This window comes from Macaca fascicularis, chromosome 8 (assembly GCF_037993035.2).
Source record: "Macaca fascicularis isolate 582-1 chromosome 8, T2T-MFA8v1.1".
NCBI lineage: Eukaryota > Metazoa > Chordata > Mammalia > Primates > Cercopithecidae > Macaca > Macaca fascicularis.
Genome location: NC_088382.1, coordinates 9,465,547 through 9,490,208, shown reverse-complemented (window position 1 = coordinate 9,490,208; position 24,662 = coordinate 9,465,547). Strand labels below are relative to the sequence as shown.

The following is a 24,662-nucleotide window of genomic DNA, read 5'->3' as shown; positions in this document are numbered from 1 at the left end:
TGATGCATGCTGAAAAGAGGCTGCGTGTAAAATCCAGGCTGTTTTTGCCAGCTGTATGTGCACGCCCAGAACATGTTCCACTGTCCCACGATTTGGGAATGAGACTTACAGTTCTTGAACCCTGGAAACACTTTGTGTAATCACTTTCCTTATCTTATTTAACTTCACCTGCAGGTCTGCCTTATTATTTTCATCAGTGTTGTGTAGGAGAATCCACTTAGAAGCCTGGGTAAAATTGTATTACATGATGTCAGGTTTGGTCCCTGAGAAAGAGCCAGATTAACGCTGGCAGGAAAGAAAGCAGGAGTGCCCTTCAAGTGTGCCACTGAAGGGCAACCGGAGGTTCCAGGGAAATGTGAAGAAAGAAACGCAAACACCCCTAGGAACCAGGCTGGTCTTGTGAATTGATTTCCAGGGGAAGGCTGGAGCTTGTTTCGCAGAGGTCTCTATTCTGGGAGGCTGTAGCCCAGCGGGAGGGAGCTGGAGCTGACTCTCCTGGCGAGTGGAGGCCCCACGCACGCTCTGCAGCCTGGGGCCTGCAGGGCAGGGACTCTGAGCCCGGCTGGTCCTGGGTTCTCTTTCGGGGCCCTGGCCAGGGGCTGTGGGTGGGAGGGGGACAGGTGCAATGGCTCCTGTCACTGGGCTGACTCAGCATGCAGGAAGGAGACAGCAAGACGACTCCATCTGAGCCAGTCCTCCAGGGATCCTCCCTGCCAGGGGCTCCTGTGCCCCCTGGGGAATCATGAGTCTACTGGGAGGGAGAGACTAGAGCCCCAGAGCTGGGCAGAGAGCAGGAGGCTCTTCGGGCCCTGCCGAGGACTCCACAGCAAGAGCCAAGCTCTATCCCTGTGATGAGGCCTTTGATTTTTCAAACTTGGAAGGTGTGCGCCAAACTACACCTTCCGGGGTGAGGCTGGCTTTTGGGAAGGACAGCGGTGCATTCTGAAGAGCCCGTGATCTGCCGCTAGGGGCTCTGGGTTCCAGGCCTAGCGCAGCCTCCGATGACATGAGGGACTCTGGACAGGCGGCATGTGCCCTTCACAGAGACAGGATGGCGATCACCTCCCTCCTCTCCCATCAGATTGCATCTTGGAAGTGAGGGGGTTCTGGAAGCTGTACACCCAAGGAAGGCATTACGTGCCCGAGAGAGAGCAGGAGAGATGTGACTGCTGCTGGCTGGGTGATGATAGGCCCAGATCAGTGTCACTGGCACCCACCCCTGCACCTGGGTCCCCTGCACCTCAGCTCCCAGCATCTGGGACTCCTCTCTGCCTGCCTCCCCCTCACTCAATCTGTCTCCACTCAAGAGGCTGATGGGCAGGTCTCCTCGCTTCTTCAAACCTTTCAAGGTATCATGGGACCCTCCTGTTCGCTTCACCTCTCCAGCCTCCTCTCTCCCACCCTGATGCCCTTGCCCCCGCAGGGCAGCCACACTGGGCTCTGTCCCCTCCTCTGTGGTCCCTTCTCCACCTGTCACCCTTCAGGACCAGCTCAGCCTTTGTCCCCCTCCCTGCAGAGGGGATGACAGCCCCATGGGCGCCTCCTGCCACTGCCCCTCCATGCAGCCTCCACATGGCACCTACGTGTGGGCATCGGTTTCACTTTTTATCATGTGTCTCCCACTAGATGACAAAACACCAGAGACAGAGACTGTGTTTTCCAGGGGCCACCACAGTGCCTGGGGTCTGCTCTGGTGCTCAAAAGCCATTTGTTAGATGAATGAATCAATGAATCATTCCATTACTTAAATTTTCCCAGAGCCAAGTCTTGATTTTCCACACTCCATTACCCAGTACCTGTCTCCATGACTGGGACAGTCCTAGAGAAATCACTCCTCCCTGTGCTACCCGGGCTGACCACTACCCTCTGGGATCTCCCGCTGCCCCCAGACCTATGGAGAGGCAGCCAGTAGAAAGGACAGAGGAGCAGCCCCTGGTTCAAAGTCCTTCTCCACAACTCGCTGGTGACGCCATCCTGGGCGAGCCACGCCACACCTAAGTCTCAATTTCCTCATCTGCTAAATGAGCATAATAGTACCCACTTATTGATAATGATTGACAATAATTAAATGGGCACACTACTGATCACTTATGAGAATCAAATAAGCCCATATACACACATTTAGAAGAGGACATTGAGTTCCAGAATTACTAGTTCCACTGTATCCCGTTTTCATACACAGAACCACACAGCAAACCGTTCAATTACGTTTTCACTTCCCACGTGGCGCTCGCCCCACCTCCTGGCTGTAGGGTCCCTGCGGGAACCTTTTTTGCTACTCACGGCCTGGCTCAGCGCGGGTCCCCAGCCCAAGCTTCACCTGCCTTTACTGAGTGCTCCCTCATCTCTGACGACTGTACTGCCCGTCGCACGTCACCAAGCATGTTCCGTGGTTGGGTAGGGCTGTGTTATCGTCTCTATCACCAAGTGTTGCCAACGTCAGAGGGCCGGTAATGCCAAAGCACTTCAGACTGGAGATACGGGGGGTACCCTCCTGCTCAGGGGTGTCCTTAGCTTGCACATGAGGAGGGACAGACCCGCCACTAGGGACCAAGGCCTTCCTCAACTTCCCTGCCACTCCTCTGGAGAGCAAGTGGGGGCCCCCGTGAGGCCAAGCAGCCAGTCCCAGGACGGCTGCTCCCGCCAGGCTGTGAGCATGGCCCAGTCACGGCTGTTCCTGGTGGGACCCTGGCAAGACCTGCAGGAAGGCCTGGCCCCCTCACCTCTGTGCGCTCGGCCGCGCTGCTGGGGGTCTCTGGGCCAGTGGGTGGAGGGAGAGAAGACATCCCTAGCAGGGGCCGCCTTCTTGCTCTGACAGGAGCTCCCCTGCGTGGCCTTCTCAACTTCACCTGCAGGAAGACCTCCCCCATCTGTAGGCAGGAACTGGAGCTTCATCACATGAAACTGGAAGCTTTAGCCAAGGTGCCAACTGTCCTATGGAAACAGAGGGCCTAAGTGCCCTGGGGTCACCTGAGAGCCCTCAGAAGACCCTGGGGCGCAGTTGGTGGGATTTCTAGGCTTTTCTCGGGTTCTCTATCCCCTGGTTTGGAAACAGATGTAGCGGAAGCTTCACATCTGATGCTGAGCGAGAACCAGCGAGGAAGGTGTCAGCAGGCTGCTGACCTCGAGGGAGGGGGAGCTGAGGGCAGGACATGAACTGCTGGAGTGGGGCCCTGTGGGAGTAATTAGGGCTCCCAGGCACCTGCAGTTGCTATAGATTCCTGCCTGCACCTCCAAAGGGAAGTGAAGCAAATCTATTTTCTGCCCCACCCTCCAGGCTAGTTTGAGGCTGTTTTGTTCTCCAAAGTCACTTCATACTCCATTACTAGGGTGCCTGTTTTCTTGGGAAGAACATGCTTTGGGCTTCAGCTGCCAGGGGCCTCACAGTTTCCTACAACATTGTGGGTGAATCCAGACCCACTGCAGGGCTTTGAGGTCAGGCAGATCTGAGTTCAAATTCCTGATCTGCTGGTTGATCTTGGGCAAGATTTTTAACCTCAGTTTTCTCATCTGTGAAATGGGGATAGTAATCGTGCCTACCCAGAAAGATTGCTGTGGCTGTTGAATGATGTGAGGCGTGTGTATAAACCTGTGTAACACAGCATCCAACCATCCCAGGGCCCCAGCAACTGCTCAGTGCCCTAATGCTGCTCATTCCCCTCCTCCCTGCTCAAAGAGCTGCCAGGTAGGGATTTATTATCCTCATTTTACAACCACAAAGCCGAGAAGGCTTGGTTAATTGGTTTACCTAAAGTCACACAACTAGGATATGGTAGAATCTGACTTGAAGTTGAATCTAATTACAAATAGTATGCTTTTTCCACAGCACTCTTGACCAGTTAATGAGCCAGTTGCATGAGAATCACTTGCAGGTACTTGTTAAAACCTCAACACCTCCCCAGGTTTATGGAATCTGAATTTCCATGGAGGGCTGGGAGGGATCTGCACTTTTAGCAAACGCTCTGATTGCCTCACCCCGTAGTCCCTACCCCATATCGTGGTGTGCTGTTATAATGGGGAGGGTGCCCATCAGAGGAATTGGGTATATTATTATAGAAGAAACGTGAATGGGAAATAAGAAACTTAATGCAATTACATGGACAGGCATGGATCTGGCTGCCGAGCAAGTGAGGAATTTGCATATTTCCCTTTGGTTAATTTCATCATCCACTCAGCACGGCCCTCAGCTCACCAGATCATCTCAGAACTCAACTTACTGCATCTCTATTAAAACTTTTGTCACACTGTGCCGCTGTGTTTATGCGCCTGTCTTCTCCTTGGAAGGGAAACTCCACAAAGACAGGAACCCTGACCCATCCACCTTGGCCTCACCCCACCCCAGCGTGGAAGCCAGGCGGCTGCTGAATGGACATGGGGCTGGATGAAAAGACTCCCGCCTGCCTCTCACAGCCCCGGGATCGCTACTGCAGTGCTATTGAGCTGCTATTCCAGTGAGGTGCTGCCGTGGGGATCCTCCAACTCCCTTCTCCTTGACCCTGCAAGACAGCCAGGAAAGGGAGAGCGGGCAGGACCTCCCAGTTGGGGTCAGCTGCAGCTCCCTGGCCAGCAGTCCCGCCTCATCAGCTCTCACATCCAACAGGAATGTTGGGAGACTGAAGTCCTTATTTTTTTAATTCTAGGAGATTCTATGCCTTAAAAAAAATCTGTAGAGTACAAGGTGAAGAATGCACACCGAGGACATTGGCAAGGGAGAGAAGAGCCTGGCGCTGGCGCTTTTGTTTCTTTGCTCTTTTAATATTCTCTTTTCCCCTTGATGATACATGATATATTCCTATTTTAGGAATTTTGCAAACTATAGAAACGTCAAAAGAAATATTACCACTCAGAAATAACGATCATCAAGTTATGGTGTATTTCCTTTGCTGGTTCTTTTGTTTATAAATTCTTTAGTAACTCCCGAAAGGCCACATCTGCCCAGATGAATAGAACAGGAATCTTCCTCCTGCAGGGCTGCTGCCAGACAGGCTGAAAGCCCCGGGCTATGCAGAGAAGACTGAGCCTTGGGTGAACAGAGGCTGGGACTAGAAATTCTCTTGTGAACCAAATCCCCGCTCAGCCAGTGCCTTGCTGATGGCTCTGAGCAACTTGCTATCTTCATCCTGAAACAGTACAGCTGCCCAGCCCCTGCTAAATGGTTACGAGGCATTGCTAGCAACCTCCTGTGTGACCTTTTGCAAGTATCCTATTCTGAAGGGTTGAAACACAGGCTTTCTGGCAGCTCAGGGCCTCCTGACTTGGACATCTGATGTGCCTAGAACAAAGGAAAGAGATCTGGATCCAGAGCCAAGTGATGTGTGTCTGTGTCGTGGCTTAGCCACATCCTTGCATATGACCTTGGCCAAGTCACTTTAAACTTTCTGTCCCTCAGTTCTATAATCTTTCTGAGCCTCGGTCTTTCCTCTGTAAGATGGGAATAGCAAATACTTCCAAGCCTTCCCGAAGGATAGTGTATATGGAAGTCTCCCTAGATGGGGGGTATCAACCTGGCTGCATCGCCCATTTCCCATCAAAAGATGCTTGGTGAGAATGACCTGCCATTTGGCCGTACTGCTTAGCACACATGGATGACACCAGCCTCAGAGGCTGTCCCTGGACATACCACTCTTTTGCATACCAAGCACGCAGCACGGGCAACAGAGGGTTAACCGGGAAAGGGCGGCCCCCTCGAAGCCAAGCGGTGGCCACGGGGGGCCAGCTGAGTTTAGGTCACAGGCCTCCTGTGACCTAAGTGACAGGCCCTAAGTGATGAAAACTTGTCAAGGTTCTCCTCCCTTTTTCTAACAGCCATAAACACCTTCTTGGTGCCCGGGTGGGGGAGGGGGGGCGGCAGGAGGAGGGTGTCTGCAGGGATCACACACTGTGTGAAACTCAAAGAAAAATATCAGTTGGCACCCAGGGCTTCTCACTGCAAACTGCCCATCAGGAAGCCAGAATGTTTTGGTCTTCATTCTGGCACTGCATAAACCATGCAGAAGACTTTATTGCCCTTTTTCTCTGTCTTCCAGGTTGGCAAGGGGAACTTGTGGGTGTGACTGAAGAGAGAAAACAGAAAGGAAGGTCCCTGCTCCCCTGTGCTGAGTGCCCAGGGCTCCATCCCAGGGAGTTGGCTGATGGACCCAAGCCCGGGCAGAGGCGTGTGCGAATGCTCTAAATTCCCGACTCAGCTAGAGAGGAGAAAATCCCACAGCTCCAGGTCATGCTCTTTCTAGCTCCCCTGCTTCCCGAAGCAATGCCCTCCCCCAACTCCCAACCAGGCTACTTGGCTGCCTGGAAGGTGAAAGCTGGGGGCTGTGACCTTCTGGTGACCTGAGCAGCCTAGAACTGCAGCTGCACAATGGCAACTCCCTTGAGCCAGTGTCCCAGAAGCGGAGAGACTGGGCCTTACCTGGAGGAGTCAGGTGGCCGCAGGCCTGCCTGCCACAGCCAGAGAGCCACACATCTCCAACTCCACCCAGGGAGCCCAAGGTCAGGCCGTCTTAGCTGGGAGTCGCTCTAAGAGGCTTGGGGGATCTCCACCAGCCTTGTATCCCGAACACATTAGCCTGAAGGAAAATCTGATCTACTTGCCGGTCCCTGGGGGGCGTCAGGAGTGACAGTCATTTCCTTGAAAGCTGAGAGGGAGAGCTGACCCCTGAGAGCTGTTAGGATCCTTCCCAGCCTCAGAAATCAGCCACGGTCAGAGAGTCATTCTGCCTTTTAGCTGGTCTTGCAGGAGGCGGGAGCAGACTAAGACGATGCTTCCAGACCCAGCACTGCCTGCCTCTGGATGGGGTGACATTGACCACTGCCTCCTGGGAGAGCTGCTAGGTGGTCAGAAGACAGGTTAGAGTCTGCCTTCTCCTGTGGTCAAAACTCCCATTGAGTTATGGAAAATATCCACACGACTAAGGGAATTGCAGATTTCCAATCGATTTCCTTGGCCACGTGAGAACAAACAACACATTTGCCCTTGAGCCTAACAAATCTGTAGGAAGGGCTTGCCCAGGCGTAGAGAAAACCTGCTTCTGGGCTTAAAATACAACAAAAAAGGTTATGCAAATCACTTTTTCTGAGTTAAAGAACAGGTTAATTTTTAAAGGTGCCTTCAATGAGTGAAGACGATGAATGAGGGAAACCATGGCATTAAGCTTAACGTTTTGACTGAGACTTAAATAGAGCAGAATGTGTTTGTTCTCAAACGTTGAACTCTCAGTTTTCAATCCAATCAAAGGGTTTTGCAAGTTGCTGTCTAATCCTGGCAGCAGGCGGAACTGCACGTCCACTCTGCCTGCCTGCCAGTCTGTGTCTGGTCTGCCAGTCTGTGTCTGCTTTGGGCCTCAGAGTTGCAATCTTCTGAACGAGTGTGGTTCTTGGACCACTCAGAGTGCGATGCTGTGAGTTCGTTCACTGAGGCCCATTCACCGATGGAGCCCCAAGCCACATGGGTAGCTATGACAGAGACAGGGCTCAGAGAGCTCCCTTTTGGGGATCCCTGGGTCTGTCCTCTGAGGTTCGTTATTGATCCCCTGGCCCTGGTCTTGCCCTCCTTTCATTCCCTGATACTCTAAGTGTGGCCCAGGCATTAGCAGAATAGTTTCAACTTAGAGCTTGTTGGAAATTTGAAAGCACAGGCTCCGTTCCCAACCAAAGGGACCAGAATCTTCATCTGCACAAGAGCCCCAGTGACCTACAGGCACGTTAGAGTTTGGCAGTCAATGCTCCGAGAGATTCTCTATCCTGCAACCAGTATGGTTTCTGGAGCATCTCCTTGGTCGCTGCTCTTTGCGCATGCTCAATGGAACCTTCTGTGTTGGACCACCTCACCAGCCTCACCTGCTACCTCTCTCCCCATCGCTCTCTACTCTGTATGAGTTCCAGCCCCAGCTCTGTCGCTCGCTCATCATGTCATCCTAATCAAGTCACCTGACTTCTGTGGACCTCAGTTTATTCATCCATAAAATGGAAACAGTGAGGGCAATCACGCAGTTTTGTTGTAAGAATCGGAGATCACAGAATGAGGCTGGAACTCATTCAATCCTGTTTCTCTCTCTGCCCCTGCCCCCATGCATTCTGTTGCCTGCTGACATTTTTGTGATTTACATTTTAGGAATCAAACAGTAAAATCGATTGCCTGTGGAGGATGCCATGTCATATGGTGGCTGAGCAGAGCAATAGCAATGCGACCAAATGGGCCAGGGTTTAAATTTCAACTTTCTCACGTATGACTGCATTCTTCTCTGAACCTGTTTCCTCTTCTGGAAAAGTAGGGGTGTCGGGAAGGTCATCCGACAATTAGAAGAGGTGAGTAATGCCTGCAAACTGCCTGGCACACAGGACGCACCTTTGGTGGCACAGGGAAGTGGCTAGAGGAGTGGAAACAGTGCAAATATAAAGCATTTTTAATAATGCTAATATTCCCTTTACCCTATGTATGACAGTCTTTGGTAGTCAGATTAGTCCTGATAATTTCTGCTCTGCTGTTGGCCTATTGAGACTGGCTCTACACATCACCCATGGTTGCGCCTCACCCTGGGCCACCCTCCTCGCTTGGCCAGCACACTGGGCAGGGCACCTCATGCTGCTTGGCTCACAGGCCTGGCAGGAGATGTGAGAATGACTTGTAGATTCAAGGCCCAGGCTGCACATTAGAAGCACGCAGGAGCTTTAAAAATCAAATGTGTGGTTATTACCCCCAGACATTCACTGGATTGGTCTTCGGTGTGGCCTAGGCTCTGGGAGTCCTAAAAGCTCCCCAGGTGGTTCTAATACACAGCCAGAGTGAGGGGACTAAAGGATGATGAGCAGGACAAGTTCTAGGAAGCTCCATCCTACTGGGTGCTATGCGGAATGCTAACTTCCTTAAAAAGTAAAAGCCTCAGCTCCCACAAGCAATAAAATCTCAAATGAACTTGAAACCAACAAATTGTATCTTTGATGAACAGGAATGTTTTTTGTTCCTCCTTAAGAAAGCAAATCAAAGCGGGTTAGCCTCAGCCATTCAAAGAGCAGCTGGGGGCTGTGAGCGGTCTGTCCTTGGGCACTGTCCATCTTCCCTCACCTCTTATACCTCCCACCAAGAGCACCGGGGGTGACAGAGCACCCCAGAGATGTGGCTCAAATCCGCAGGTGCCTCATCTTCTCCGAAGCCGACAGCATGTGCACCATCTCATTACTAGAGACGGACATAACAGAATGGTGTATTCTGAGAAGCACTTTAGGCATCAAGTGTTAAAACCCAAACAGGTTTCCAATTAATCAATCATATCCCTGTGTCCCTGAGCCCCGCCCCACTCCAAACCCCAGTGAATTTTCTCAGCCCCTGAGGCATTCCAGGTCTCATGGGGATTTAGTTTTCAGGATTCTGCAAAACAAACCAAGCAGGCCTCAGCCTACCCTGCAGGCTCTGGAAGGCAGCTGCCCCTGATGGCCGGCTCACCTGTGGCCAGAGTGGCCTGACTCGCAGGTGTCACCTGGGCCTCAGGGGATGGGATGAGGCAGGGCTTGAGAGCTGGGGGAGGGTTAGCTTCATGTCTGGTACTGCTGAGAGGCTGTCATGCCAGACACAGGTGATTCTCCCCTGGGGGGTGGGAGGGGACAGGGCACCCAGCTCTGCACCCCCACCCTGTTCTCAGGCTGAGTCACCATGCACAAAAGATGCTCCTATTGGAAATCTGCTTTGCCTATGGGCAGGAAAGTGACTGCTGCGGTCCCAGCTCAAACACAATGTGCCTTTCGCTCGCACCGGGGCCCGCCCTGACTTCTGAGCCAACTCCTCCTCTGAGCCTCCTCACCGAGCTTCTCCCCAGGCAGGACCCATCCCGAAGGCTCTGGATGGCTCCCCAACTCCTTACCACTGGAGCACATTCCACGCCGAGCCAGCTCCTTACAGGAGTGCCCCGCACAGCCACACCCCAGCCACTGTGCCTCATGGAGCCACCCAGCCAGCGCCCAGCACAGGGAGAGGCCGCCCATCTGCAGAATGGGTGGTCCCCGGAGTGGCAGGCAGCTGGGGTGGACAGCAGGGTGGGGAGGTTCCAGCGCAGAGGGAGGGGCAGTCACACCCCAGGAGCCCCCTTCACAGTCCAGGGAGAAGTGTTTGAGACTCCAGTACTGGGAGCAGTGTTGGGGGGAGAGGGGGACACCTTAACATGGGTTCAAGTTCTCCCAGAAAACACCTGCTTCCTCCATTAGTGTCTGCAATTAGGGGCTGATGACACCTGGGTCCCCCCAACCACATACAAATGAGGCCTGCCCTCAACTCATGGGAACATTCCAGATGTGCACTTGATGGGTAGAGAGGGGAGGAAATACATGGTGGGGGTGGGGAGACAGACATAGACAGACGGAGAAAGAGAGACAGACAGACAGACAGTGGCATCTTCTCTTTTCCAGGGATTCTCGGGGGCAGCCACTCACCAGTTCCTTCCTGAGCCAGGCTATAGCTTCATCGATGCTCTGAAAGCCTTCCAGCTTGCCAGTGGACAGGGGTGTGGTGCCCCGGCTGGCACTCCTGGCAGGAGGGGCGTGCTGCCCGGGTTCTCTCAGCGGGAGCAAGGGCTCCTGCCCCCCACGCTCCCCCTCCTCCAAGCTCGCCTGTGGCTCCGCAGCCGGCCTCGGGAAGGGCCAGGTCTGCTCCTCCAGCCTGGCCTGCCATTCCAGGTAGGAGGGCCTGCGGGTCTCCAGCCTCAGTTTCTCGGTGAGGGCCTTCAGGCTCCGGAGGTGGTCATCGGGTGGTGCGGCTGCTCCTGCCCCCTCTTCTGCACCCACTTCTTCCACGTGGATCTGGGGCACAGACATTCTACAGTCTGCCCTGGCAGCAGGACATGCGAGCGGGCGGGGGGCACAGGGGGAGGGTTGGTGGGTGGCACAGTTGGGTCCCGCTCTGGGATGGCCTCATCCAGGTGCCCGAGGGCATTTCCGGGATGGGAGCCGGCCTTGGAGGCTGGGTGGCAGGGGAGCTGAGAGGGACTGTGCAGTGAGCAGCACAGGGCACCCTCCTGGAGGCTCGGGTCTACGATCCGTCCTGGAATCCTGTGGGTGCCATGCTCCACAGAAGGCAGGAACAGACAGGCATCACAGGAATCTCGGGACAGCCTGTGCCAACGTCTATCTGTCCTGAAGGCACTCGAAGACCAGACTGGCAGGAAGAAGGCTCAGAGCTCTCTCCTCTCGGGAAGGGCAGGTGGCTGGAGACCCTGTGGGAGGGATGAGAACCGCATCAGTCCCGATCCCTGCCCTGCCACTCAGAGGCAGGCACGTCCACTCCACAGGAGGGGAAACTGAGGCTCAGAGTGAACTAGTGACTGCGCTTCTCATGGCTAGTCTGAAACGGAAGTGAGGTCATTTCAATGCCTTAATTCAATGCACAGAAGTTAATGACCAACTGATAAATTGTACAGTGTTTTTACCATTTATAAAAACAACTCTGCCTCTACTATCTCATTTAATGCCCCCAGCAAGTCTGCAGGGATTTGTTTTTATTCCCATTTCACACACGAGGAACCCACATCTCCTCGAAGTTAAATGACTCACAGAGATCTCCCAGCAAGAAACTGGGGAGACAAGCTCAGGCTGTCTGAATCTGAGGGCACAGGTCTCTCTTCTATGTGGCAACTGCCGGAGGGTCCTCAGTGCCAGCCAGCAGGGCAACCACACCCCATGCAGGCTCAGGTGTGTCTGCTCCGTCCAGGTGCCACTGCCCCCTCACCACCTCCACCCACCATAGCCCCTGTCCTCCAGCAGCAGTTTCTACATCCAGGTCTTACTCCACACTCCTAGCTTCTTCCTCCAAGAACAACACCTTACCTCACCTCTTCAGAGACAGAAGCAAATAAGCCTGCAGCTGTGGAGGGAAGAAGGCGGCGGCGTCTGGGCTGGATGGCTCAGCGAGCAGGCTGGGACTCACTGTTCTAGAACGAGGCTTCTTGTGCTCACCTAAGTGCCCGCATGGCAGCACCTGTTTGGTAAGGACCTTCAGCTACGGGATCTGGTTTGGCCTCCTCATCTCCAGAGAGGAGGCACAAGCCAAGGCTCCTACGTTAACATCGGACATAGGGTGGAGACCTAACTCCCAGTAAGAAGAGACCACAGCCTCCAGACTCTGTGGCCCGACGTCCATGGGGCAGGCAGCAGAGATGGGTGAATCAGAGTAGAAGATAATTTGATTTGGACCCAAGCGGTAAGCCCTGGACTTTCAGGGTGTGTTTAAAAAAAAAAAAAAATCTGTGCTGGGGGACATGCAGCTATAAAAAAGAATGAATTGATATGGAAGGATGTTCAAGATAAAGCTTAAATGAAGAAAAGTAAGATTCTCAGCAGCCTGGAGAGTAGGCCACCCTTGGGGTGAAAAAGGAGAAAGAAAGAGGGATTGTTACTGACTTGTAAAGGACTAAAAACATCCCGGCCAAAAAAAAAAGAATGGAGTAGCCATAGCCATAATTACTTGTTTGGAGTGAGGGGAACTGGGCAGAAGGGAGGTGAGGATAGAAGGGAAAAGAACTAAGATGAGGGTGGCAAAAGCTGAGCAAGACCACCTTGGGGTGTCCTGGGATTCCTCTCCGACATGGCATGCAGATACTCAAGAAGGAAGAGCAGAACTTTCCAGTCCAGACCTTTTCCTTAGCCCCAGCCTGCAGTGGGGACATGACTGGAGGACGTCCTGCTGCCCAACCTCTGCCACCCTATGCTATGAGCCTGCCCTGGAGAGGGGCACCCATGGAGAATGAGAAGGAATAGTCCACCCCAACTGGTAAGCAGAGAAACCCGCTCTCACCTCCAGGTCTGCTTGGAGCAAGTGAGAATCCCCCTGAGGAGCTGGATTCTGGTTCAGTTGGTCTGAGACGGGACTCAGACAGCAGTGTTCCGCTCCCCGGGTGGTCTGAGTGTGCAGCCAGGTGGAGAACCACTGTCTCCAGATGCAGACACTAGACTTGGGATCGGATGGCCTAGCTCTAGGTCTTGTCAGGCTTGCTAAGCCTCATTTTCTTCATCTGTAAAATGGGGGTGATAAATACCAACCTCCTATGCTCTAGCAGATTGGCAGAACTAAAATTCACAGGCACTCTCTGAAGACTTAGCACGCTAAGTCTGCAAACGCGAAACGTACTCATGGGAGTCTTCTGTGCAGTTTCACAGTCAGAATCTGTCCAAATCTAAAGACTTATCAGCTGCTTTCTGAGGCCCCTCCCAGGCGCCGTCTGCCTCTTTGCTGAGGTGCCAGGATCTGTTTTGAGCGTGTCTGGGGCAGCTGCACCTACAGGGCTTCCTTCTCCTTGGCAGGGGGGCTCTGATTAGATCCATCAAAGCTTCCTGGAGAGGATTCAACTGCAGGCGGATGAGCAGCACCCTCCCGCCCTGAGTTCTGTGAGCAGATAACATGGGTGAGCAGCCATGGTGGCCCACCCCTCCCCCGCCAGGGCGTCCCACTGCTGCGACCGCTGCTGGGTGAGGGGCTCCTCTTGGGTAGGAAACTGCTACAAGTCTGTAACTGTATTGCAGGGAATTTACTTCAATCATTGGTTTCGGTCTTTTTTGTTTGTTTTTGTTTTTGTTTTGTTTTGTTTTGTTTTTGAGACGGAGTTTTCACTCTTGTCACCCAGGTTGGAGTACAATGGCATGACCTCAGCTCACTGCAACCTCCGCCTCTTGGGTTCAAGTGATTCTCCTGCCTCAGCCTCCCAAGTAGCTGGGGTTACAGGCAGCCGCCACCACGCCCGGCTAATTTTTTGTATTTTTAGTACAGACGAGGTTTCACCATGTTGGCCAGGCTGGTCTGGAAATCCTGACCTCAGGTGAAGGCCTGCATAGACCATGTCAGGACTATCTGGTGGCAGGGGTGGCAGCCCCTGTGAACTGTGACCAGCTAGTCCTCAGATCTGCTGAGCTTAGTGAAGTGCAGAAAACATGGTGTGCACATCGGCCCATGTGAGCCCCAAAGTAGCCCCCAGAGGCAGGTGAGATCACCCCATTTCACCAAGGAGAAATCGAGGCTAGGGCAGCTGAAGCGCCTCACCCCCTGGTCACAGGCAGGTGCCAGCAGCTGGACCTGGGCGCAGTCATTTGACTCTGTCTCAGCCTCTTTCTACTCCAGAGCGTGTGGGCTCTGGGGTTAGAGCTCCAGGGCAGCCATTGGCTTTGTGACGTTGGCACATTGCTTCATGACCACTCTGGGCCTCTGAGTCCTCTTCTGAGAAATGAGAACAGCCGGAGTGACTACATAATTTGCAAGGCTCCATGTGAAATGAAGATGCGGAGCTCCTTGTTTAAAAGGTTCTAAGAATTTCAAGACAGTGACAGCAGAGCGTGAACCCACGCGAGGGGCCCTGTACCACTGCCCACGACCTTGAGGCCAGTTCTGGCGATACTAACATCTACCTCGGAGGTCATTCAGGGGATTTAATAAGGTTACAAATGGGAGCTCTCAGCACACTGCCTGCTCTACAGGAAGCCCTAGACACAGTCATGTAGCCCTAGTCACGCTGTTTAAAATTAAGACGACGTAACCAATCAGAGTTATGTCACCGTCACATCACAGATCATGCCCCTCCAACTGCACTGAGCAGTCGCCCTGTCGCTCTCGGACCTGCTGGGTGGCCGGAGCCAATCCCTGCACCCTCACATCCTTCCCTGGACACCAAACGACATGAAGTCAGTTGATCCCACCTCCCCCAGATTTTCAGGTCTCAAAACGTAGTGGAGTCTGTTCTGCCACAGAAGGGAGAGAACAGCTCCACTTACTGAAACCATTCCATGCCCACTCCCTTCCCTCTCTGCTCACATTGTAAATGCCCCGACCACAGCTCGGGGTGTGGGGGAGACTCCACCATGTGCTCTTTGCATGGCAGACCAAGGCCAGGCCCCAAAAGCCTGGTTTCTGGTCCCAGCACTGCTGACAAGCCGAGCATCCAGGCTCAGTCCTCTCCTCGTGGCCTCAGTTTCCTAATCTGTGGAATGGCTGAGGATCTATAGAACCTTGCATGTGAAAGCTCTCTTTAAACTGTAGAGAGCTGTACCCACCTGAATAGCGTGTGTGCAGCGTGGAGAGGACTGAGTGAGGGTGTCACCATTTTAGAGCACATGGTCACCTGTAGATGGCAGGAACGGGACTGCCCCCAGCACAGCCAGGCCGTGAGGAGCTGCTGAGTCAGCATGTGTTTTCCTGGTCGTCAGTGTCTGGGGAGCACTGTCCCCCTGGGTGTCCTGGTGCCTGAAGAAGCCGAAAGGGGTTTCTTCCCTCCCACTAGGCACAGGAGTTGAGCTGGAATGTCACCCACACAGGCCTAGGGACGTGACAGCAGAAAAGCTTGTCACTGCTCACTGGGCACTGAGCTGGACCCGGCCTGAGCTGGCAGAGAGGTGCTGGCTGGGCGCCGGGGAACAGCTGCCAGCACCGGGCAGCTTCTTGGGCTGGAAAAGCAGTGGAGGTCTCCCTGCTTGACAAACCAAGGACTCCTGGGGCCCAGTCCCCCGGAGGAACGGGCTTTCTTTACACGTAACCTGGGTCATTCCTGGGGGTGGAGGAGCCAGAGAAGGAAGCCAAAGGACGCTGCCAGACCTGGGACCCAGGGTGTCTAGAAAAACGAAATCAGACCCTGTAATCCCACCAGGCCCAGGCACGCCCCTCCAGGCGGGCCACCCAGCAGCAGTGGGGACAAGCCCTTGGGAGGCGTGTCAGCCTTTCTGCAGCTCTGTGTGCCAGCGCCGAGGACCCATGCCACACACAGGGACTGCTGTTCCAACACGCTCCCTGGCTCCCTGGCCCACAGTGGCTCCTTGAAGGAGCCTTCGCCAACCATGAGCTAATTCCTCTGGCTGCTGGAGGAGCCAGGTGGGGCCAGCTCAGCCAACACCTTGTCTCATTATGACCTAATCTGTTCACCTGGAAAACTGTCAAATCCACTTCCTTGATGGGCTCCCAGGGGCAGGGGGAGATGCAGGCGCTGCTGACCCATCCCCTCCGCACCTCCTCTCTCCTCATGTGCTCCTGCTGTTTCTTCCAGTCTAGCATTCTCTACTAGAATCCTTTCCTTTCTTCTCCATAAGACACAATCTTTCCAAGCCCCGACCCAGCACTCCTGTCCCGCCGAACACCATGCTCTCTCACAGCCCTCACTCGGCACAAGCTTTCCTCCAGCCTAGAAAGTCCTTGCCTCCCTTCTATGCCTTAGTTCTCAGGGATTTTCTCCTGCAGGAAGTTTTGCTTGATTTGCCCAGGCTGAGCTGTGTGTACCCAGGACAACCGGAGCACATTGGAGAAACAATTATATCATCGCAACATTAGCTAACGCTTACACCACACAACACAACACGAGGGGTGGTGCTAAAAGCTTTACTTGTATTAACACATTTGATCTTCACAACAGCCCTATGAATCTGGGGTATCATCGTCCCCATTTTACAGATGAAGAGACTGAGGCACAGACAGGTTCGGTACCTTGCCTGAGGCCACAGAGCTTGTAAGTGGTGAAGCTGGGATTTGAACCTCTGCAGTCTGTCTCTGATCTGGCCCCTAACCACTGGGCTTATTGCCCCTCTTAAGCTGCAGCACTTACACCCAGGTCTTTGTCGATGGTCGCCTCTACCAGACTCTCAACTTCAGGGCGAGAACCAAGCCTTTCATGCTGGACCCTCCAGTACTTAGCACAACGCTGCTCTCTTTAAATGCCGTGGAATGAATGAGCCAATAAAACAGATTTCCTCCCACTCACAGCGACCTGTCCTTACTCAAATCTGAGCCAGCTTGGATGGGCTTAGAGAGGTGGAAAAAGAGACCCAGCCTTCCTAGGATGGTACCTCCCCTCCTGTCCCCACAGATGCCACCCACCCTGTCTGCCCTGACCACAAGTGTCCAGACATAGGTGTGCAGGCTCTGGGCCTGCAGTGGGACAAAGACAGGAACAGCCGCAGCTCATGCCAAATCCTAGAACTGTGTGCTGGAGTTGGAGGGGACAGTCTGGTGTGACAGACCTAGCACGAGGGCCTCCTTGGGATCCAGTGCAGGATGAGGTCATTTCCATCCAGCAGCTTCCTCCCTCTTCTGGAAAGTGCACCCCCTTTCCCATGGGAGCCCATCCCTGGGGTTCCCTTTCTCCTGGGGTGTGGGGAGACATTGGATGAAGTTTTGGTGCCAGAACCACCCAGAGGCCAGCCTTGCTCTGAGCTGGCCGGGGCCGCTGGGGCCACCGTGCTCACCACATATGGGGAAAGGGTCCACCTGGCGAGCCAAGCCAAGCCAAGCAGACAGTGTGGCAACCTGGCCGTCAGAGCCCAGCGGCAAGGAACTGGAGGCCGGCACCTGGGCCCTGTGGAAAGCCACCGCCCTGCCTGGATTACACAGCATATACCTTCCGCCTTTTATGCTTCAGCTACTTTGCGTGGGGTTTCTGACATTCGTAACTGACTGACACGGCATGCTCTGGAGAAGGAATATGAAAGAGCACAGTGGATGCTTGCTGTTATTTGTCTTTTGTTGAACTGTCTGTCTGTTTGCCATATCCAATCCCTTCTCCTCTCCTGTGTAGAGGGAGCTCCCCATTTTGTGCAGAGCAGCAGGCAGGCTGTGCAGCCTTCTCTGCAGCCAGAGGACCATGTCCTCCTCTTCCTGGCTCATGCCCTGGTGACCAGGTGTGAGCATGTGACCCGAGCTTGGCCAGTCAGCTGCTCAGGCCCCGGCTCTGAATTGGGTGTGTGTGAGTCTCAGAGGAAGAGATGGTTAGGGCGCATCTGTGAACCAGCCCTGGAGGCAGATGTGCAGTGCAGGGGCGGTGGCATCCTCTTAGCCAAACTGTCTCGGCTGAAGGACTGGCCTGGGACCTCCTGCCTCTGCCTTCTGGATCTGCCCTGGTTCTGCCTGTTTTCTGGTCTTTACCTCCTGCCAATTCTGTGGGCGCCTGGCAGCCTTACAATAGTGTTGTTTTCTCTTGCTCCCAACCAAGAGCCCTAACTGAAATGAGACAGGAAGCACAACTCATTTGGGAAGGAAAATATATAACTGAGAGCAAACCAGTGTCATAAAATGTCATGACAACCCAAAGGCTCCCTCCCCCACCATTCCACCTGTGCCTTGGTGGTGGGGGGCGGGGGGGACGGTGCGACCTCCCATGGAGAACCACAGGGTGGATGGTCACTGTCCTCCTAATGAAATCTTACTGAGTCTGTCCACATTCAGAGTTGACTTGTCTCCTAACTCACAATCCATGACAGGCTATGCTTGATGAGGACAGAATGACAATTTCCCATATGAGTGAATTTACCCTTGCTCTGCTCCTCTGGCAGAAACGCCCCCCATGGTTCCCTGTGCAAAATGGATACATGCTGGGTCATGGGACCAGCCCAGCTGGGCTACGGCCGGACATCAGGGCAAACAACTGAAGGGCCGACCAGCCTGGCAAGCTGTGCTCTTTTGGGAGTGGTGCCTCTGGGCTGTTTCAGGACTGTGACAGTCCCCAGAGGGAGAAAGGGGTGAGCAGAGGCAGATAGAGCATGGAGGAGTGAGCCCAGGGAGAAAGGGGTGAGCAGAGGCAGATAGAGCATGGAGGAGTGAGCCCGTGGCTGCATCTGTCTCCTGCAGGCTGCTGCTTCCTCCACCTGCAGCTCCTTCCCTTCTCATCGTCAGCCTCCACCCCTTGAGGTTGCCTCGGGTCTGTTCCTGCAGCCTGAAAGAGGTGCACTAACCCTATTAAAATCCCCATTTTACAGGTGAGGAAATGGATAACTTTTCTCATGAAACCAGTGCCCGAACTCCCATAAACAGACATGATGGCCTGAGATCCTGGCCCAGGAAAAAGGGTGCTTTATTTAGCACCTGTGAATGCTGGCGGAATTTGCAGACATGTTCCCCAGCACCAGCACGGGCAGAGCAATGGTAGGTCACCTTAGAGTTCACCGAGCGTCAGCACACACATTCAGGTCTCATGTCCTTCTGACTCCACACAGGAGAAAGCGGAGGCCACAGAGGCCAGCTGGTTCCCAGAACACAGATCTGCGGCAGGAAAGCTGGGGCGATCTTCACCCTCCGTCCCCTTTATCGCAGCTGCCCCCCATACCCCTGCACTCCTGACCCCTTGGCCTGAGCCTGGGGACGTGGACGCTGTCCCCGTCTCCACAGAGCTTCCTCCTCCAGGCTTCCTCTCCTCTGTCCTGCTGCCGGTTATCCTTCTAAAATGCAACTCGAATCCTGCCCCTTATTAATAACTTTCCCACTAAATAACTTTGTTATTGAGATGAGGTCTCACTGTTGTCCAGGGTGGAGCTCAAGTGGCACAATCACAGCTCACTGCAGCCTCAGACTCCCGGGGTCAGGTGATCTCCTGCCTCAGTCTCCCCAGTAGTTGAGACTACAGGCATGTGCCACCATGCCTGACTCTAAATGACATTTTAGTAACATGTCAAACAGCTAATATGTATCAAGCACTCAATATGTGCCAGGCACTACAAGGAAATAGCACCTCACTTATTTGCATGACAATCTTGTGAAGTATGCACTGATTGTCCCATTACACAGATGAAGAAACAGAGGCACAGAGATGATAAGGCACAGGCCCAACAGCACTCAGACTGTACCTGGCAGGGCAAGGCCTGAAACCAGGAGGTGCACAGCTCCCTGTGGAGGTGGAGGGGAGGGCTGCAGCAGGAGCCAGGAAGCCTGAGCCGGGGACCAAGACCGGGTCAGAGGCTCTGTGACCCTCTCCACGGTCTACTCAAATAGAACAAAGCAAGAGTGCCCTCTGAGAATCAAGTTGCCCCCGGAGATAGCCAGCTGTGTCTTGGTTCTGTGCTGACCTGTGACACTGGCCACTCCTCACCAGAACCACCTTCACTGAGTTTATGAAGCATGTCTACACCGGAGCACATCTACACTGCAGGGAAGGCTGGGTCTTCTTATCCCATCATGCAGCAAACCGAGGTGGCAGCCTATGTGACCAACCTAGGGCCCAGGGCTCCTCAGTAACAGCCCAGAGCCTACTGCCCATACTCCTTGGGGTTGCTGTGCCGTCTTCTAGAACCTACTATCTGGACAGGACTGGCTATTACCCATGTGGAAAGCTTTCCATCTGCAGGTATAACTGGGTTCTCCCAGAAATTTCTGGAAGGAAGAATTAGCTACACTGTGACTTAGGGCCCTGCAGGATCCTCAGTAGGGCAGGTCTTGGGGGATGGGATGTCCTTAGTGCTGGTCTTGCTTTCTTGCCCCCGACACTGGGTTGCCCATGGCTCTGCTGCCAAAGCCAGGGTGGGCTCGGCTGGCGGGCGGAGGCCCGTGTGTGTGTGCAAAGCGCTGTTTCCTCTGCTAAGCCTGCTGTGCATGTCACCAAGCCTAAAACTCCACATCAGAGACAGTCGTAGCTTCACTCAAGGACAGCGTCTTCTGGCTCCTCCGTCAACACCTGTCAGGTGCAGGGGTGGCGGGAAGAGGCAACTCCACTCTACCTTGCCCTGATGTTGCAGTTTCAGCCAGGCCAGGCCCATCAGCAGAGGACACAGCCCTGATTTCAACCAGAGACAAAGGCAGGGGCCATGAGCTGAGACCTGGGGTGGCTTCAGTGGCCAGAGAACAGTGAGGCCAGCCCCACAGCCAAGGGAGTGCAGAGGCTCTAAGTGGTTTCAGAAAATTCAGGGTGGTGCCGGGCAAAGCTCATGCCTGCATCTTTTCCTTTTGTTTTCTGAAGAGGTGAACCCCTCTTTTCTGGGTGAGAGGTCAGGAGGTCTGGGACATGGGTCCAGTCAGCCTAGGGAGGCGGGCCTGGGGTGTGCAGGCTTTCCTGCCTGGGTTTAACCAGAAACACTTATCTCACCCAGAGGTCCAGGCAGGACTGGGCTGGCCTCTGGCTAGGCTCAGCACTGACCACGCAGCAGCCAAGAGGACTGGGACACAGCCCTGGGCCCCACAGAGCTGCTGCCGGCAGCCAGGCTGCCCTAGTGGTCCCCTCCTCCTCCGGGGTTGCCATGGCAACCGAACAGGAGGGACCCTGCTGTCTGGCCCTGGCACTCATCTCTTGCTTCTCCAGCCTCATCTACATTCCAACCCTTGGTAAGAGTCGGTGTCGGAAGCCCTGACATGGAGATGACATCCTGCCGAGACCTGACCCTGGCCCCAGCGCTGCGCGTGGCAGGGATGGGTTGCTGGGGGGTGTGTGTGTGTGTGTGTGTACGTGTGTGTGAGAGAGAATGTGGTGGGGTTGTTGCCTTGCTGGGTGTGTGAGTGTGAGTGTGGGGGGTGGCTGCCCTGCTGGGTGTGTGAGTGTAAGTGTTGGGGGTGGTTGCCTTGCTGTGTATGAGTGTGTGGGATAGTTACCTTGTGTGAGTGTGTGTATGGGGTGGTTACTCTCCTGGGTGTGTGAGTGTGGGGGGTAGTTGCTCTGCTGGGTGAGTGTGAGTGTGGTGGGTAGTTGCCTTGCTGGGTGTGTGTGAGTGTTGGGGGTGGTTGCCTTGCTCTGAGTGTGAGTGTGGGATGGTTGCCTTGCGTGTGAGTGTGGGGGGTGGTTGCTCTGCTGAGTGTGTGTGAGTGTGGGGGATGGTTGTCCTGTTGGGTGTGTGTGAGTGTAAGTGTGAGTGTGTGGGATGGTTGCTTCGCTGGGTGTATGAGTGTGAGTGTGGGGAGGTTGCCTTGCTGTGGGTGTGAGGGGTGGCTGCTTTGCTGGGTGTGTGAGTGTGTGAGTGTGATTGCCCTGCTGGGTGTGTGTGTGAGTGTGCAGGGTGGTTGCTCTGCTGGGTGTGTGAGTGTGTGAGTGTGGGGGGTGGTTGCTCTGCTGGGTGTGTGAGTGTGTGAGTGTGGGGGGTGGTTGCCCGCTGGGTGTGTGTGTGTGAGTGTGAGGGGTGGTTGCTCTGCTGGGTGTGTCAGTGTGTGAGTGTGAGAGTGTGGGGGGTGGTTGCTCTGCTGGGTGTGTGTGTGAGTGTGTAAGTGTGTGAGTGTGTGGGTTGGTTGCCCTGCTGGGTGTGTGTGGGGTGGCTTCCCTGCCTGGTGTGTGTGTGTGAGTGTGGGGGGCGGTTGCCTTGCTGGGTGTATGAGTGTGAGAGTGTGGGTAGTTGCCCTGCTGGGTGTGTGACTATATGAGTGTGGGGTGTGTGTTCTGGGTGTGGTTGGGGCTGAGTTAGGGACATGAGCGGGGCTGGATTAGGGGAGTGAGTGGGGCTAGGTTAGGGACATGGGTGGGGCTGGGTTAGGGAAGTGGGCGGGGCTGAGTTAGGGAAGTGAGGGGGGCCCTGGGTTAGGGAAGTTGGGGGTATGGGTTAGGGAAGTGGGTGGGGCTGGGTTAGGGAAGTGAGTGGGACTGGTTAAGGGAAGTGAGTGGGGCTGGGTTAGGGATGTAGGTGGGGCTGGATTAGGGAAGTGGGCTGCGCTGGGTTGGGGTATGGGCGGGGCTGGGTTAAGGAAGTGGGTGGGGCTGGGTTAAGGAAGTGGGCGGGGCTCGGTTGGGGAAGTGAGTGGGGCTGGGTTAGCGGTGTGGGTCGGGCTGGGTTGGGGTATGGGCGGGGCTGGGTTGGGGTATGGGCGGGACTGGGTTAGGGATGTGGGCGGGGCTGGGTTAGGGAAGTGGGCGGGGCTGGGTTAGGGAAGTGGGCGGGATCAGGGCTCCACAGGACTGTGCTCCTGGGGTTTTCTCCAAGCACCCTGTGGGCTACACTGCCGGGCGAGCATTCTCTCCAGCACATGTTGTCCAGCCAGGCAGCACTAGCCTTCCCCCTTCCTGGAAGCCTCCTGTTTGCTGCCTGGGTTTCCCCTCCCTGCTGCACACCCTTGTGAGAACTTGACGGTCTCTTCTGAAGGAGGTTGATGTTGTGCCACAATGTCATATGCTGGCTGCTTCATGCCTGGTTCTGCTTGAACGTCACCTCCACGCAAACCCAGCCTGGGCCACAGGATGGAGCCCAGCACTCGCCTCCCTGGTGCTTCCTGGATTTCATCACTCACTCCATGATGTTGGTTGGTGTCTGTGTGTCTCACCCTTGAGAATGCCAGCTCCTAGCAGGCAGGAGCTTCCAAATTCTGTTCCTGACTGTGACCCCGGCACTCAGAGCAGTGCCCGGCACACAGTGGGTGCTCAGGAAACTTGCTGAGTAAGACAGTGAGTACATGAATAAATGAAGAGGACTTTCTGAGCAGTCCATCTGGCCCTTTGTCCTTGTCTTTGGCCCTCACTGGTGAGCTAGGGCCTGCACTGCCTGAAAGCTCATCTGAGGGCTCGTCTCCTCCCTGAAGCCCTCTCAGATTCCCCACCTTCCAGGCCACCTTTCTCTGAATTCTCCGGGCACTTGCTTTCCTCATGCTGACTGCACACTGGCCCGCATGACCTTGAACTGTGGGAGTCTGTGGTCCTGTCTTCCTGACCAGACATGAGCTCCTTGAGGGGCAGGACACTGCTGCACCTTTTGTGTGCTGAGCACAGGGCCCTGCAAACAGCAGATGTTCAGTGTGTGCTGATGACGCTGATGGGGTGAAGTCAGTGAACAAAGTCCAGCCAGAGTCGTTCACAGCTCCAGATGACATCTCCCCAGCAGAAGACCTCCCACAGCTTCATGGGTAAGACTTTCAAAGTCGGAATGCTTCTGGTGGCTGAGTCATCTTTCCTGAGCTGAGATGGGGTAGTTTAGGAGGCTGGTCTCAACTTTATGTCTCATCCTTCCCCGATAGCCTTATGTTTGAATTTGACTCAGTCTTCGAACCTGGGTCAAACAGCACCTCACTCGACAGTCTTCTGTGCTTTTCTAAATGGAGCTGATGGCTTCCTCCCTTCACACTTGGATCTGAGCACTTTCCCGCGCACTCGCAGGTGCAGCGGTGCACCTGCCGGACGGTTTTACTGAGTCACATTCCTGATGTGCCTGTCGGGTGAACAGATCTATCTTTTTCCAGTATCCCTTCTGTGGGCATCACTCCTGTCTAATTTCAGGGGGTTCTGAAGGGACCATGAGTCATAGCACCTGCCCTTCACCCCAGACCCAGGAACACTCACGACACCCAGAAAAAGACATTCATTTTAGCCCTTACTCTGTCAATAGTGACTGGGCCTGGGGATGTGCACTGGGCCACAAAAGGCCAATCAGAATATTTTCATGGGATGTAAACACAGACACTTGGAGAAATAGGGTCTTTTCATCAGGAGCAGCTCAGCTGGGAGGATAGAAGCTTGAAGTTTCCAGAGTCTGGAGAAAGCCCGTTTGCAGTAAAAAGGGAATAAGCCCGAGGTAATGAGAACTAAGGGGAAAACAGAGAGAGAGAGAGAAAGAGAGAGCATCCTGACATCTTCTGAGCCCTTAGGCCCAGCAGAACCTAAAGAGCTAAAGAGTGAAACACGCCAGAAGATCTCTTGCTGTCAAGAGAGGCCAGAACGGCACTGCCCACATTAGACTGGGCTTTGGGAGGGCGGACTCGCCCCTAGTTCTTCCCCCGGCTGCTCATGGCCACCTGCTGGGTGTAACCACTTCAACTTCTACACATACTTTCTGATAATTAAATAAGCGCATGAATGACTAGTTTTCTCTCTATCATCCATTTCTCTATTTCTCATTTATACAGAAATAAATGAAAATTGTTAGAAGGAGGAGGAAAAGAAAAGGCCTTTTTCCTATTGTGCCAGGCACTGTGCAATGTCTAGTTTAACCCCTGAAATGACCCTGAGGCACGACTGGTATTATCTAGTATCTCGCATTATCTCTACTGCAGG

General features: G+C 54.3%; 1 protein-coding gene and 1 pseudogene across 5 annotated transcripts in view; one reads left to right on the top strand and one right to left on the bottom strand.

Moving 5' to 3' along the window:
• FAM167A (family with sequence similarity 167 member A) overlaps positions 1 to 24,662 on the bottom strand; it is a 45,188-nt gene that overhangs the window by 12,021 nt on the left and 8,505 nt on the right. For 2 of the 5 annotated variants that reach the window (XM_065518772.2, XM_005562581.5), the window contains exon 2: positions 10,417 to 11,195. The exons of 1 other annotated variant lie outside the window; for it this stretch is intronic. In XM_065518772.2, the coding sequence (XP_065374844.1) occupies positions 10,417 to 10,797 (381 nt within the window). In that variant the 5' untranslated portion in view covers positions 10,798 to 11,195. Of the gene's footprint in view, positions 1 to 10,416; positions 11,196 to 11,805; positions 11,957 to 12,772; positions 13,137 to 24,662 lie in introns of those variants that run through there. 2 more of the 5 variants (XM_074000230.1, XM_074000231.1) reach the window with 2 other exon arrangements.
• Positions 1,314 to 4,756, top strand: LOC107130550 (uncharacterized protein FAM167A-AS1-like; annotated as a pseudogene).